Source organism: Dryas octopetala, chromosome 1 (genome assembly GCF_963921425.1).
Source record: "Dryas octopetala chromosome 1, drDryOcto1.1, whole genome shotgun sequence".
Lineage (NCBI taxonomy): Eukaryota > Viridiplantae > Streptophyta > Magnoliopsida > Rosales > Rosaceae > Dryas > Dryas octopetala.
In genome coordinates, this window is record NC_141366.1 from 24,958,587 (window position 1) to 24,973,978 (window position 15,392).

At 32.5% G+C, this 15,392-nt stretch overlaps 1 protein-coding gene and 1 long non-coding RNA gene across 2 annotated transcripts; both read left to right on the forward strand.

The window, feature by feature from the left end:
* The first annotated feature begins 2,753 nt into the window (after nt 1–2,753).
* Nucleotides 2,754–5,197, forward strand: LOC147299379 (early nodulin-like protein 18). Its single transcript, XM_086252093.1, has 2 exons — nt 2,754–3,118; nt 4,629–5,197. Exons 1-2 carry the CDS (start codon nt 2,881–2,883, stop codon nt 5,138–5,140), a joined length of 750 nt encoding a protein of 249 aa, XP_086108219.1. The 5' UTR covers nt 2,754–2,880; the 3' UTR covers nt 5,141–5,197.
* A 6,613-nt stretch (nt 5,198–11,810) lies between these two features.
* On the forward strand, nt 11,811–15,064 carry LOC147299380 (uncharacterized). Its single transcript, XR_015119958.1, has 4 exons — nt 11,811–11,983; nt 12,951–13,013; nt 13,557–13,639; nt 14,776–15,064. It is a non-coding gene; the product is annotated as an uncharacterized LOC147299380 (long non-coding RNA).
* Nucleotides 15,065–15,392: the final 328 nt, after the last annotated feature.

A 15,392-nucleotide genomic window follows, 5' to 3' on the forward strand; every position in this document is an offset into this window, starting at 1 on the left:
AAATTTGGGAAGTCCAAATTTATTTTATAGAGGAAAATTTATTTTCTTCTAAGACCGAGAGGTCTTTTGGGTAGCAAGTGTTCACGAGAAAGGTAGTGTTAGTTTTTAGAAGACCAACGGTGCAAACTTCATATTTTTTGGAGCTTGGGAGATTATTCTATAAATTTCCAAAGAGTCTAGAGTATTTTAATTTTTTAGAAATAAATTTGGACTTCCCAAATTTTCTGGAAACTCTCAGAGGGCAAATTGGTAATTTAGCCCCATAATAAATTAGTACTAGTCAAGACGAGGTCGTAGGAATTTTTCGTGTATTTTTATGAGTCCGGAGCTATTTTTAATTAATTTTTAAAGTTTATAAAAATAGAAAAATAGAAAAAATCTGAAAATAAAATAAAAGAGGTGACACGTGGCGCACATTCAGTGCGCCACGTCAACGTTTAACAGCCACGTCTGCCTCCGTTAGATATTTGGACGGATGATCCTGAATTGACACAAATTGGATAATTCGAGGTTATTTTTGTCACGTTTTAAAATTGGTGGACCAAATTGAGAAACCGCCCAAAGTTCGTGGATCAAAAATGTATTTAACCCTATAATTAATTATTTCAAATTATAAATTTTTGATAATATAATGAGGAGAGAGAAAAATCATTTAATAATAAAATATTACTTTAAACAACTAAATCACACGAATACCCCTACCCCCATCGTCATCCATCCCTTTCCTCCCAAAGCCATGGCAGCTCTTCTCCTCCTTCCCCATGAATCTCCTTCACGTCTCATCTCTCTCCTTAGTCCTCACCCAAACAAATCTTCAAGAATCAATACATTTCTATTTCATATTTAAAACTCAAAATAATAATCCTAATAAACATTTGTCAAACCCAAAAAAATACATAAATCTCAGTTTCAAAATATGAATGGAGAATGAATCACCTTATTGGTGAAGGCATGCCTCTCCAAATAGGAAAAGGTTCCTGAATTGATTTGTAGAAAAGCAAGCTTAAACTAGTACTTAAAACCTAATATAAGTCGTCAAAGAAGAAAAATAAAAGAACTTAATTAAAAACCTTAAATCACTACCGGTCTTAATCTAAGAAAGCCTCATAAAATGGACTTGGCTCTAAGTCTCTTTTATATTCATGCAGAATGCGTGATCCAATTTCTAGATGACCAATAACAAAGTCAATGACCTAGAAACAATAATGTAATACATAATAGACACAAATTCAGCATCTACAAAGCTCATTTTACACCCTAAAAGGAAAAATACCCTTTAAATAGGGGGAAATATCCTTCCAATTAAGGAATGACTTTATTATGAATTAAAATGATTTTCTTATAAATTAAAAGAACTTTATTATGAATTAAAAAAATTTCTTATAAATTTTAAAACACCCCCGGTCTCTATCTAAAAACTATTTTTCTAAAAGACCTAAGCTTAATTATCTCTTAATATAATATACTAAAATCTTTAACGTAATTTTGAAGTTTCAATTTCTTTTTAACAAAACATGTTGGTCATTTGTTATAAAAATACCAATATCCTAAATTTGTCCTCCCCAACTATCTCCCTCTCATTCCTAATTGCTTCAACTACTTTCTTTTACCACATATAATTTCATATTCATGCGCGCGCAAAGGGTGTATGAGTCTAATTTGATGAATGAATTGGTGCTATTAAACCAAAAGTTGTCCTTTTAATTTTTTAATTTCTTGGAATTTGGGGGATCAGAATCATTACCAATATGGACAATTCTAATCAAAGATATGGAAACTATTATCAATATGAGCTTGTTGTAGATTAAATAGTCTAACCCTAGCAAACTAGTTGCAAAAAAGTATACCTTCATTTCTGCTCTAGAGTCTGAATCGAGAACATCAGCAGAAAGCCCATGCCAAGAGGAGAAGAACGGGACCAGAATCGATTCGATCCGTTGCTGGCCTTTGGAGGCTTGATCCTCTGTAGTGAAACATCGTTTGCACAAGTGAGTGGCACAAAGAGACTCTCCATGGCGAGGGGAATGAAGCCCAAGTGGTTGGGCTTGACGACGTCGTCGAGAACGGCGAGTCAACGCCGATGAACCCACATTGGTCTGAACTTGGTTCTCGGGTTGGCTGGGTTCTGGGGAAAATGAAGGGTATGTGGAGGAAGAGGATGAAGAGACGAAGAATATGGGCCAAAGACGACCCTCATATGCCGCCGGACGCGCCCCCACGCGCTGGAGATAGTAACGTTGAGGGAGATAGACCGAGAGGGAAGAGAGAGACAAAGTGTCAGGGGAGAGAAGAGAGAAGAGAAAAGAGAGAGAAGAGAAAAGAGAGTGAGGAGAGAGAGCAAGTCATCCAAAAAGAAAAGATAACTCATCCAAAAAGCAAGTCAAGGTGAAAGACAAAAAAGGGCACACTAAACCCCACAATTTTACAATGGCAAACAGATGCGGAAAAAAAAAAAAACATGTGAGACAAAACCAAAGAAATGACACAACTATAAAACAAAGGAAAAGACAATGGCAAAAAGTAAGAGACGGTGAATGACCAAAACAGGCCAAACTAACCCCACTAATTACATTGCCAAGCAACTAAAAAAAAGACAAAAGAGGGAGAACACTCCCACTAATTACACTGCCCTAAAAAAAAAAGACAAAAGAGGGAGAACACTGTTCCTAAGCTGCAGTAACACCTCTAAACGCACAGTAACACCTCTCACCGCGTTTAGTATATATAGAATTATAGCTAGACAGGTACGTCCGACAGTAGCTAGCTGGCAGCATTACAGGTGATGCCTTTCATTCCTGACCTGAAGTACTTAATATCCCCTGATCCACATCCACTAAAGTGATCCATCATCCACCATTAGTTTCACACACTTGAAGAACAATGCAAGGCACCAACTACTACCTCTACTACAATTCTTCTTCTTCTTCTTCTTCTTCTTTCATCATCCTCTGTTTTCTTCTTCTGGTTTCATTGTCAACAACAACAACATCTGTTGAAGCTTACAAGAACTACACAGTGGGTGACTCATTGGGTTGGTATGATACCACTGAAAAGCTCAATCTTAGTTACCAGAAATGGGCTTCTTCCATTAACAACTTCAGCTTGGGAGATTTCCTCAGTAAGCAATTAATTGGATCCATCCATCCATCAATTCATTCATTTACTTTTCAGTTTTCATAATATATATTGCTGCCTATACTTATCTTCACTTAATTTCCTGTTTCATTCATGTCAATTTCCATAAAAGAAAATAAAAAGAATTCTTTAAATTAGTGTATGCAACCAAATTTGATATGATAAGTTTGATCTTCTTTTTTTTTTGGGTAGGGTGATCTATCTTAACTTCTGTTCTTTAGTTAATTAGGCTCTAGCTTGTTTATAGTCCTTGAATTAAAATGCTTAATTGATTTACATCCAGAACCATAATTAACTAACTGGACTTCAAGCATGTTCAATTCGGTCGAACTACGCAACTTCCATTTATGCTGCGTTGATTTTCTACATTAATTAATTTTGTCACAGATTATTTTATTAAATTAAGAAAAGACTTTTAGAGCCAGAGCCTTCATATATTAAAGCTTTAAAAATAGATGTGATCATCAAATTATCTTTGATTCTAGTTTTGTTTTCTTGCATGTTACTTTTTGTCTCTACAATTAATAAAATCATTAATATATATATGAGCTAATGATTTCTTGGGCATCCTTTTAGCATCTATTTTGTGGTTTAATTTGTTGAAATTTGGACTGTCTAAACTAAAGAATTTGGGGTGTACAATATTAATTTTTCCTCTTTTTTGGGTTCTTGAAACTATTCTATTCTATGCTGTATGTTGGGTTTGGTAGTTAAATTCAACTTCAAAGTACATAATTCACTTACCCAAAAAAAAAAAAGTACATAATTCACATTATCATGTAATGCTTTTCCCAGAATAGCATAACACTTTAGTGGAAAAAGCTAAGTTCAAAGAGAGAAGCATTAAGAAAGAAAAAAGCACATGTGAGTTAGCTGCACTTACAATCAAAGCACTTTTCTATGAAACCATGTGTACTTCACGTGTAGCCAAAACTACTACCGACACCTACTATTATTTATATAAATACAGCTCATATATAGTCATATGCAACTAATGCAACCACCCTTAATTTTTTTTTGTTTTTTAATTGTCTACCTCATGAATAAAGACACAAATGCATTTGATTTAATTTCTGTCTATATTGTTGTTTTGTTATCTCAGTCAAAGATTGGTTGGTGCCAATCATTTTGGTATATGTGCTTATTTATAATATATTAGTATATACCGTGCAACAATTATCATATTGTAAATATGCCCAAATGACGAAATGAATTTCAATTTAATTGACTCTTTTTTGAAAAGATGAATTTTTTAGTGGGATTTAGAAAATAAATAATTTCGATCTTAGAATATAGTATAGTGCAGAATATAAAAAACATAAAAGAAAATATAGAAATGAGAAACTGAGAAAGCAACTAACGCTCCTCTTTCTCTCTATTATGAATAGTATCCCTGCAACAGCTATTATTTTAATAATTAAGACTAATCTTTGAATTATTAATGTGGTTAGTTTAATTATTATGCATTAATTTGATTGAATTAATGATTGCAGTTTTCAACACTAATACCAACCACTCAGTTGTCCAAACATACAACTTGACAACATACAAGGCATGCGATTACGATGACGCTCAGGAAAAAGACACAATCGAATGGTCGGCAGGAAACCCATCCAACACTGCCCCACTGCCAGTGTCGGTGGCAGTGCCTTTGGTGAAGGAGGGAATGAACTATTTCTTTTCTGGCGACTACGATGGGGACCAATGCAAGAGTGGGCAGCACTTCAAGATCAACGTGACTCATGGGCAAGGCTTGCCCAAGAGTTTACAGAACAATCCCACTCCCGGGATCAACTCACCACCATCTCCAGGCCCGGCAAATAGTCCTGAGTCTGGAGATGGTGATGATTCGATCCCGGACACAATTGTCCCATCCAATTTCAATAATCCCAAAGAGGAGAGTGCTGATGGTGATGATAAAGACCTATCTGGATCGGCTTCGTTGTCAATTTATGTCAACTTTAGGAGTGTCATTTTGTTAGGGCTTGTCTGCTTGTTATCATAAGCAAATATATAGTTATGTCTTTATATCCCATTCTTTTAATTTTTCACTTTTCACTTTCTTTTATTTTGGTTGTGTGGTTTGTTTGTTTAGGCATGAGTTTATTATTTTTATTATAACAAATAATTTATTTGAAAATATTGCTATATTTGTAATTTATGTGTATTAATGCACTTTTCTAGCTTATACTATAGAAAAAAGAATAAGGGGTCAATGATCACATACCAAGTCAATAATGATTGATGAGTTACTTTTTCAATCAGTTATTTTTTCTAGTGATGATAATTTGGATATGGATGAGGATAGTTGGGTGTTGACGTAGCCCAATAACACCACTCAGAAAAAAGAAACAAAATAAACGGGTTTGGTATAATCATATTTTTGTCAGTCCATTAATTTGTGTTTCAACCCGCTTAATTTGAAAATTAATCACACAAATTGACACATTTAATGATTGTATTGTGTTATCAAGTTTAATAATCGTCACTTGGCACGCGTTTAAGTGCATACCCAACAATGTTAGGGAGACTACATTTGGGTATCACATCATGTACCACCTCTTTAATAGAGGTGAGACATACTTATAATGATATGTCACATCTCTATTATAAAGGGGGAACGCATGTGATACTAAAATTTGGTCTCCTTAATATTACTCTGTGCATGCCAATATACTTTTTCTATTGTGCATATATAGGCATCGCAAACATGTATTTTTTATGAAAAATCATACAATTAGCATGATTTTTTTTCTTTCACACTAAAATTGTTTTGTGATGTTGTGGTCACATTTATATGAAAGCTATACTTAAGTAAGAATGAGAGATTCCTATTAAGACATTATAATATATCTTAAAAATTGCATAGAAGTGAGATATTGGGAGAAATTAAATCAAGCGAGGAATTCATTTTTGAATTTTCTTAATAGATTAACATTTGTATCTCTTAGGTTTTTCTAAATTTTATTTATTATTTCATTTGTGTATACCACCTGACTTACTACGCAAGAATTCTAGAACTCGACAAACTTTTAGGGTTTTTTTAGCTACTTGTTCTTGTATATTCCAATTATTTTACTATTGGGTTTCCTATTTCTTGTAGGCTAAGTCATAGACATGACTTGTATAATATTTACATCACATAATTAATGAATTAGTTGAGAATCCTAAATTCTACAATTTGACTATTTTAATTTTATTTTACTAGATTGTTTAATTTGTTGTGATTTTTATTTTAATAGATGGCAATTTCAAGTTACTTTTTATAGCAAATTACAAATAAAACAACAAATAATTTGTAACTTTCATATTAGTTAATACAAAATTTTCTATCCCTTAATAGTCGATTGGATATTATGACAAATTTACATTTTAATCAATAGTTCAACCCACTACCGAATTTACTTGAAATATTGATTGCGTTCATTTACTTTTTTGCCTTTATATTCATTTTAGTCAATTGGATATTATGACAAACTGCATTTTAGTCAATGGCCTAACCCATTACGATTGTACGATTTATTTAGGCCAAACTGCATTTTTGGTCCCTGTACTTTAACGAAGTTTCCACTTTGGTCCTTTCTTTCAATTTTAGAAAATTTAGTCTCGTACTTTCATTACGTTTGCAATTGGGTCTAAATCATTAATTAGGATTAAATTGTTGATGGAAATATGACGCAGCAAAGATATTTTGGACATTTTAAATAACATATGCGTGAAACTCATTTAACCTAGTGACGTTGCCCAATCACATTTGGACACATGTATTTTTTTTCTTAATTATTTAAGTTTTTGTTTTTTTCTTTCTTTCTTAATTATAGTTTATTTAACCTTTTAAATTTTTTATTTAGACCGTATTAATCAAAAAATGTCTAAAATATTCATTCATACTGTTGTCACATCATATTTTCGTCTAAAAAATAAATTGAGTTAACTGTTTGGACCTAATTGCAAATAGAATGAAAGTACGGGACTGAAATTGCTAAAATTGAAAGAACATGAAGCAAAGTGGAAACTTCGTTAAAGTACAGGGACCAAAAATGTACTTTGGCCATTTATTTATGTTTCCTTTTTTGGCAGTTTTTCAGTTGTACCTGGACTCATCTTTCTTTTTTTGGCCTTTGCTCTGGTTTTCCTTTTCAATTTTCCAAACAAGTTCGACTTGATCTATCTGTTTCTTGATTTTTCTTTGAGTTTTATCCAAACAAGTTTGAAATATTGCTCTTTAGTTTTTTTTTTTTTTTAAGTTTTTGCTTTTCAATCTTTGAGCATTGTTCTTCAAATTTCGCTTTTTGATTTTGATTTTCACCTATTTTTTTCCTTTGTTTTGGTGAAATTTGTTTGACATTATGTTCTACAGCTTCTAATTTTAAGTTTTATGTAGTAGATTTAACTGTTGATTTGTTCTTTTAACGTTGATTTACCTGTTTTATTCTATTGGTTTTGATTCTTCTGACATATACAGCTTTGTAGCGTGTTCATTTCCTCTTTTTTAGTTTAGTATTTTTCTTTTAAGTTTTGATTGATTTCATGTCTTTGTTTAGAATTACATTGCTATTATTTTTAATGTATATGTCTATTAGTTACGGTTTCAATTCCTATTATTTCTTTATTTTGTTCTTCTAAATTTTTTTTTGTTTGTCCATTTTTTTTTGTTTTAAGGCTCAATAGGTTTTTTTAAAGATGTTTGTGTTGTTTTTTCTATGTCTGATTGTTCTTTTTATGCTATGTTTTGTCTGTGGTGATATCCTTTTGTTTCAATATCTGTACGACAGTTTCTAATTTTTTGGTACTTTCATTTTACTGACTAAGACTTGTTTTTTGTGAAGTTGATATAATTGCCCATTACACTTACATGTCAGATACAGTGATGTTCCATATCTTGCCCAAAAACTCTTTTATGGATGTATTGAATACAATGTGAAGCTTTACTCTTCGGTATTCTCTTCTTGAATATTCTAGTTGTGTTCTAGATTCTTAAGAAGATTTTGACTTGATGTTGGCTGGTGTGCGTAAATGTAGCTAAGAGCAAGTTTATAGATATTCTAGTTCGCAATATCACTGTTGCAATTGAAGGTATGGTGAACAATGATATTGCTTATGGGGATAAAAGTGGATCTTCTATTGTGAGTTCATCTTCGGGTGATGTCATTGCTGAGAACCAGTGTCTTGGAAGATATAAGAGAGCTGAGCCGAAAACGTTTGTTTCTAATGACTGGGTTTCTTATATAAGTGAAGTAGGTCAAAGATTTGAGGGAAGGGTTGAAGATTTCCATATAATTTGATCAAGTATATATGCTATTGAAAGTGGTTTCAAAATTTTGTATAAAACCAATGATAGGGAGCGTATCATTGCCGTGTGCTTCAAGAGAGAAAATGAAAGTTGTGATTGGCGAGTGTATGCTACTGTTGATAAATCTACTAGTGCTTTTGTTATTAGAAAGCTGAACAATCTTCACAAATGCTCTGATGTAGTTCTTGAGCCTACTAACCAAAGGATGAAGGCCAACCTTGTTTCCTCATTCTTCAAAGACTAACTTCGTGAAAATCCAGGACTTAAACTGAAAGAAATTGTAAAGCAATTCAAGGATTACTATAGTCTTGATGTGACATATCGTAAAACCTTGGTATGGAAAGAATTTGGCTTCACATGAGTTGTATAGTCAAAAATCCTTATCATATGACCATTTACGTTGGTATGCTCACGTTGTTCACTCTACAAACCCTGACTCCATTTTTTTGTTGGAATGTGATCTACGAACACATAGTTTTCAGCGTTTTTTTCTATATCTCTTTTGAGAGTTGTATTGCTGGGTTTAATTTGCTACTTTTTACCACTTATTTACCTCGATGTAACCTTCTTGAAAGGAAAGTACAAAGGACATCTTCTCGGAGCTACTAGAAGGACCGGGAATCAAGGTAATATTAATTTTGAATTCATAATTATGGGAGGACATGTTTCATCAATTTTGTACTGTTAGACAGTGTTAGGTTTATCTAAGAATGGAAATGAGATATTTTTGAACAGTCATGTATTGTACATTTTCAAATAGCAGCGTACCGCTGCACCGCGACACAATAAATAAATAATGCTTCCCATTTATTATTTTATAATTTTTTGTCTCTGTTTAAAAATAGATTGTTATTACAGTTTTTGTATATGTGACTGTGCAACAGTATATGTTTTTCTATTTAGTCTTCCTCTTCTTTTTCTAATCTTTTCTTTATGTTTTCAGTGTTCTATCCACTGGCTTTTGCTATAGTTGATCTTGAGACAGAGGATAATTCAACTTGGTTTGAGAATAAATTGTCTGAGATTATTGTTCCGCAACAAAGGATCATCACCTTTTCTTTCAAATAGGAACAAAGGCTTGTTGGATGCAATATCTAGATTATCCACATGCATATTGTTTTCACCATTCACCCCAGAATTTATCAAAAAAGTTTGGTGGAACTTAGCCACAAGAGAAGGCTCTTCGAGAAAAGGTTTTGAGCTTTTTTACAAAGGTTGCCTATGCACATACTCCCATTGCCTATGAGCCTATCAAAAATTTATGGATGCTCTTCTTGCTATTGGTCGTCTTAAGATTCAATACTTTTTGAAAAATTTTCCTAAAGAGCATTATGCAAGTGCATATTTTGTAGGTAAGCGCTATGGGAAGATGTCTAACAACATTTATGAATCATTCAATTACTGGATTTAGAATTCAGAATGCTGCCGATCCATGAAATGATTGAAGGGATTCGAAGAAATTGATGGTTTTTAATGCTAAATGTAAAATGGAAGGAGAAAGTTGGACTAGTATCGTATGTCCAAACATGTAGAAAGAGTTGAAAGAAAATATAGAGGCTGGAAGACATTGGATGGTTAGACGTTCTGATGAGAATACTTTCGAGGTTCAAGTAAATTTCAGTTTTATGGTGAATTTTTCAATAGGGCATTGTAGTTGATGTCGATCAGTAGTAGTTGAACAGCTTTCCCTGCACACATATAGTGGCTGTGATTCGACAAACTGGAAAATGTGTGTATGATTATATTGAAGACTATTTCAAGGTTAACTATCATAGTTTGACATATACATTTGGAATTAAACCAATACCAGATTTTGAGAAGGATTTGGTTGAGGATAACTCAGAATCATCTGTTATCCTTCCTCAAGTTAGTAAACGGCCTCCAAGAAGCCCAAAAACTTCAGGAGCAAAGTCTTCTGGCGAAGTTATTAAAAGAAAGATGACATGTGGTCGTTGTGGCGAAGTTGGAAGCATTCTTGCACTCGGATTATTCAGAGATATTTGATGTTTTCTAGTGCTTTGTTCAATAGTTGTTAGGTTCTGCCACTTAGTTTTTGGTCATTTGAATTTTTAGAATTGGAATGGTTACTATTGTTTTTTGGGATTCTGGATTTTATTTTGAAATGGTAATGTTTGTTTATTATGAGTCATTTTGGTTGTAAAGTTGCTTTGTTAATGGTTTTGTCCATTACTTGAAAGAGTAGTAACTACTCAACAGTGTCAGATTGCTAAATACTTGAAAGAGCAGCGTGCTGCTACACCGCAAAACACTTTTTGATTTTCTCTAAGACATTCGTTGTTTATTGTATTAAAAGCTTTGCTACTATTTATTTTTATGATTTGTTGCGCCAGTCTAATATTAATTCGTTTTGATTTCAATTCAAAATCAAAACGTACACTGTCCAATAGTCACTGCAACAATTATTATAGTTTTCAGCGGCGATCTACCAAGTAATCTTATATGACATTCTTTTGTAATTAACATTCGGTGGTACCTGGCCGAATAATTTAGTTATGTTTGGTTGTCACCTGCCAAAACTTTGTGGACCATTCAGCTCTAGTCCACCGAATGAAACGCAACCAGCAAAGTGAAGAACATGAAAAAAAAAAATTCAAAGACTGACTATCATACCTCATATGAAAAGGAATAAGAGACGAATGAAGGCTCCATTCATCAAACAAAATATGCTTTTCTACGAATACTATTACTTATATAGAAGAAAGAAAAAATGTTTAAGATTTAGTGTATGAAAGATGAAGGAAGGGAATTATGGGATGAGGGGTTATGGGGTGTGTATAGAGAAATATTTTGTTTCATAACCTATGGGTTGTTTTTAGTCAAATGTACGTGTCATTTCACTATTTAAATGAGGGTGGTGTGTAATAAAAAGGAAAAGGGTGTGCATATAGCAGCCTCTTTTGAATTCTCGATCCCTTTCTTCTACTCCTTTCTGCCTATATGTTCTTTATAGGTGGTATCTTTTTGCACTACAACAAAAACAGGATATGACAACGTCAATAATACAATGCGCGAAATGATTGTTGTTGAAAGCACTCATTAACAACGTGCAATTAAGTATCTGTTGTTGTACACTATTATTAATATTAGTTTCACAACGTGCACAAAATACGTTATTAAAAGCTTATACGACAACACATAGTGCGTGTTGCAAATTTTTTTCACATATGACCACTTATAATTGCTCGTTGTCATTTATTTAAGAAACAACAACGTTCGTTTGTTGTTGTGAAATTCTCTAATAATGACTACGTGCATAAATTGTTGTTATATCCTGAAATTATTGGCGCCCAACCCATCACTGAAAAGAAATATTTGGCGCCTACATTTCAGCTCCAAGCCCAATAAACCAAACTTCAGGATTTTTTTTGTTAAAAAAAAATTAAGCTAACTTTGGGTAAAAAGACCAAGCGTCAGACTTATCTTTTCTCCTTCTTCCAACGTTTTCTCTGTCGATCGTCTCCCTCACTCTTTAGACCATCTCCCTTCCTCTCTTTCTCTGTCAGACCCTATTATCGGCGCATCTACTCTGGCAAGGTGAGCGTCTTCTTCTTTACTTCCTTTTCTCTAGAGTTTTTGTTTCTGGCTTTGATTGAGAAATAAGGATTGGGTCAATTTTTAGGATCTTTCTTTTATACTTAATTTTCTCTAGAGTTTTAGTTTCTGAGTTTAAATTTTGGGTTTTAGTTTCTAGTTTTGATTGAGAAAAAAAGAATAGGTTGATTTTTAGGATCTCTAGTTTAGTTTCTGGTTTGATTGAGATAAAAAGAATGGGTCAATTGTTTTTCTTTTTTAATTGGTTAAATGATAGATTTGGATTAAGTTTAGGGTCTGGATTCATAGGGATTTTAAGAGGAACCATGTCAGTGAAAGTGGATTTTTCTATCTTTCTCTACGATGATTTGGCTCTATATTTGTGTTCTTCCTTATATTGATGACGATTGCTTCTTATTCTTTCCTTTTTTTTTTTTGCTTCTTGTACTGTTGCTTGTTTCTTTTATTTGTTTTTTAAAAAAAGACCCAAATTTTTATAATGATCAAAACAAAAATATAAACTGAAGTCACTGACCTGTCGCAGAATAGAGTATTAATTAGGATCTTCTAGTTGACTAGTAGCCAAAATTTTTGTTATGAAAATTAGAAACATGGTTTTGCTTTATTTTTGTTTGTCTATATGGAAACATGGTGTGTTCTTCTTGTCTGTAAATACTCTTGCATAACATGCAATGTCTGCATATCTGCATGCTATTGAGCAATATATGATGAAGTCGGATTTACACTTTTCACAATTCTTGGCCTTCATCACTTCTCTGCTGGTTTGTTTTCTTTTCAACTAAAGATAATACTTAGAATTGTACGGTCTACATATCAGCCTTCATTTTATGAAATCTGTGCATGTAAAGTTTCAATCATTCATCAATAAAAAAAGTTTAAATATTTTACATTGCAGCCTCTTCATGCCTTCTTAACTAAGAATTTACTATGATATTGTTTTGTTTTCCAGCGTTTCTACCAATTAAGAAAGGAGCTGCTTTAATGGAGATGATCTCATCAGCAAAATATATAGGTATCTAATTTGGTAAATCTATTAATTATGCAATTTATATTATATATCTTTCTGCTTTCCTCTTTCCTCAACATTAACACAACTAACTAATATCATTCTTAACATAGAGTACATGTTTCAGTTTGTGAATGATATGGAGCTTCATGTGTTTACTTTTATGCTCAATTGTTATGAATATTATGGTGCTTTGTCTGTTCGTGGTGTTATGCTAACTTCATTTTGTTTCTAAGAATGATGATTAGCTTCTCTTTTGCTTGGTAAAAACTTGTTAGCTTGATCTAAATTGTGGTAAAGTTAGCTAAGTTGAATGGTCTGGTCCAATAGATTATATAGGACATTCCTATTTTATCTATACTTGACCACTTGTTGATGTCATGTCCAATCAAAGTACCATATGACCAAGTCCTCATTGTCTTACTGGGATGACAAGTGGGACAGCTCCATCTTTACCATATGATTGTTTGTGTTCTTGTCTGTGTATGCTTTTAAAGCAAATACGTCTAATTATAAAGATTCTTATTGTTGATTTCTCAATTTTTCTAGGGCACAATCAACTTTGTTTTGGCTGTGTAGAAGGAATTTGGGGCACTGGGTGGATCTTTTTGAGTGATAAAAAAAGCCAAAAGGTATTTAACTTACTGTAAATGTAGTTTGGTAATGAAGTTACTTGTCAAATTTATCTTTTGTTTGAGTTTCTTGGAATTGGTTGTATTTGTGCTATATGATTATAACTTTTCTTTGATTATAATCATCTTATTCTAATAAAAAAAATTATTATATATGTATTCTTGGGCTATGTTGGTTTATTTGTTAAGCCTTGATCTCTTGTTTTTTCTTAGTTTTCTTTCTGATCTGTTTAGCTTTCCTTTTTCTTTTTTTTTTTCTTTTTTTTTTCCCGGATAGGACAAAGAGCATATAGGATATATATATATATATATTTTCTGCATTACTAGCTGATGAGTTAGAGTCGATTCTTTTTATTTTTTTATTTTTTCAATTATTTCATCACTTCAGTTTGAATATTCATATAGGCTTTAGATATCATGTTACAGCTCCCTAAGTTGCATTTTTAAATCCTCACATTATTTTTTGCATATCATTAGTTTGATGAAGTGAGTTGCTCACAGTGGATAAGGGAAGTGTTCTCAATCCAAGGTTAATTTTCTGACCTTAAAGACACAAAAACCTGATAATTAAGTTACTAGTGCATTTGAAACTAGATTATAAGTTTGATCCTCACAAGAGATATATCTATCTTAGATATTTCCATATTTTTACATAAACATATGATCCTCAATGTCAATTAAACATAAACATCTATCTTAGATATTTCCATATTTTTACTTTTTAAACTCTGTAATGATGACATTGATCTGTGCATGTGCTTGGTGTACATATGTGTATTTTTCTCCACTAATACATGTTTATGTATTTCTATTTTGGACTGTGCTAATTGCTTAATTAAACTAAAATTGAACTTTTCCAATTTGCTTCATCCACACAAGAGATTTAAGAGATCCAGAAATGATTTGTCCAATGAAGTCCCAAGTTATTTTTAGATTGCTTTTGCAGTATGAGAGCCCTTCTATTGAAATGTGACTTCAGAATTAAAAGGAGAACTTGGGAATCACTTGCAAGGCCTTCAACAATTAAAAGGCTAATTTTGCTTGATTGAACAAAAAAATGTGCATCTTTAAAAATTTGTTGACAGTCCACTAAGGCTAACTAGTTGTACATTTTTTTTTATTTATTGAAATGACAGGTTCATGAAAAGGAATTGCTCAAGAACTTGTGAAAATAAGTCTTATTTGGTGATGACAAAGAGTACCTAAGCTTTATTGGAAGAGCAGTATCTTTTTGTATGTGGACTTTTGCTATTTTGAGGTATTGTAAGGTGGAATTTGCTGTTTAGAAATGTCAAAGAGTTTGACACAGTAGGAGCACGTGTTGGATTTTACGTGTTAGATTTTCAAGTAGACATTGAGAGTGTATTTTGTGCTAGTATGTTGATTAACATGGTTGATTTGTGCTAAATAGTTGGTTTTTGTTTTTGACAGTTACTTGGTTGGTTGTATAAATGATATTAGTTCTATTTGGTCTATTTAATGAATGATATTGGTGGCTGGAAGATATGTTAATGATATTTAATTAGAAAATATTGCACCTTGAATGTGTTTATGAACCAGGTTTATGAATTTAAATTTGTTTTATTGAAAAAATGTCAATTTTTATTTAATAACGTTCATATTTATGTGATGCAAAGAACAATGACAACAATAAAAGCATGTTGTCAAATGCAATAAGAATAACAACATGCACAAGATGTTGTGGAAAATACAACAACAACGTTTAAAAAACGCAGTTACAAGATACAACATT

Bases quoted from the DNA above. Each gene is read 5' to 3' on its own strand.
- LOC147299379 (XM_086252093.1), top strand. From the start codon at position 2,881: ATGCAAGGCACCAACTACTACCTCTACTACAATTCTTCTTCTTCTTCT. The intron at 3,119-4,628 runs GTAAGCAATTAA...TAATGATTGCAG, and splicing joins CAGCTTGGGAGATTTCCTCA to TTTTCAACACTAATACCAAC.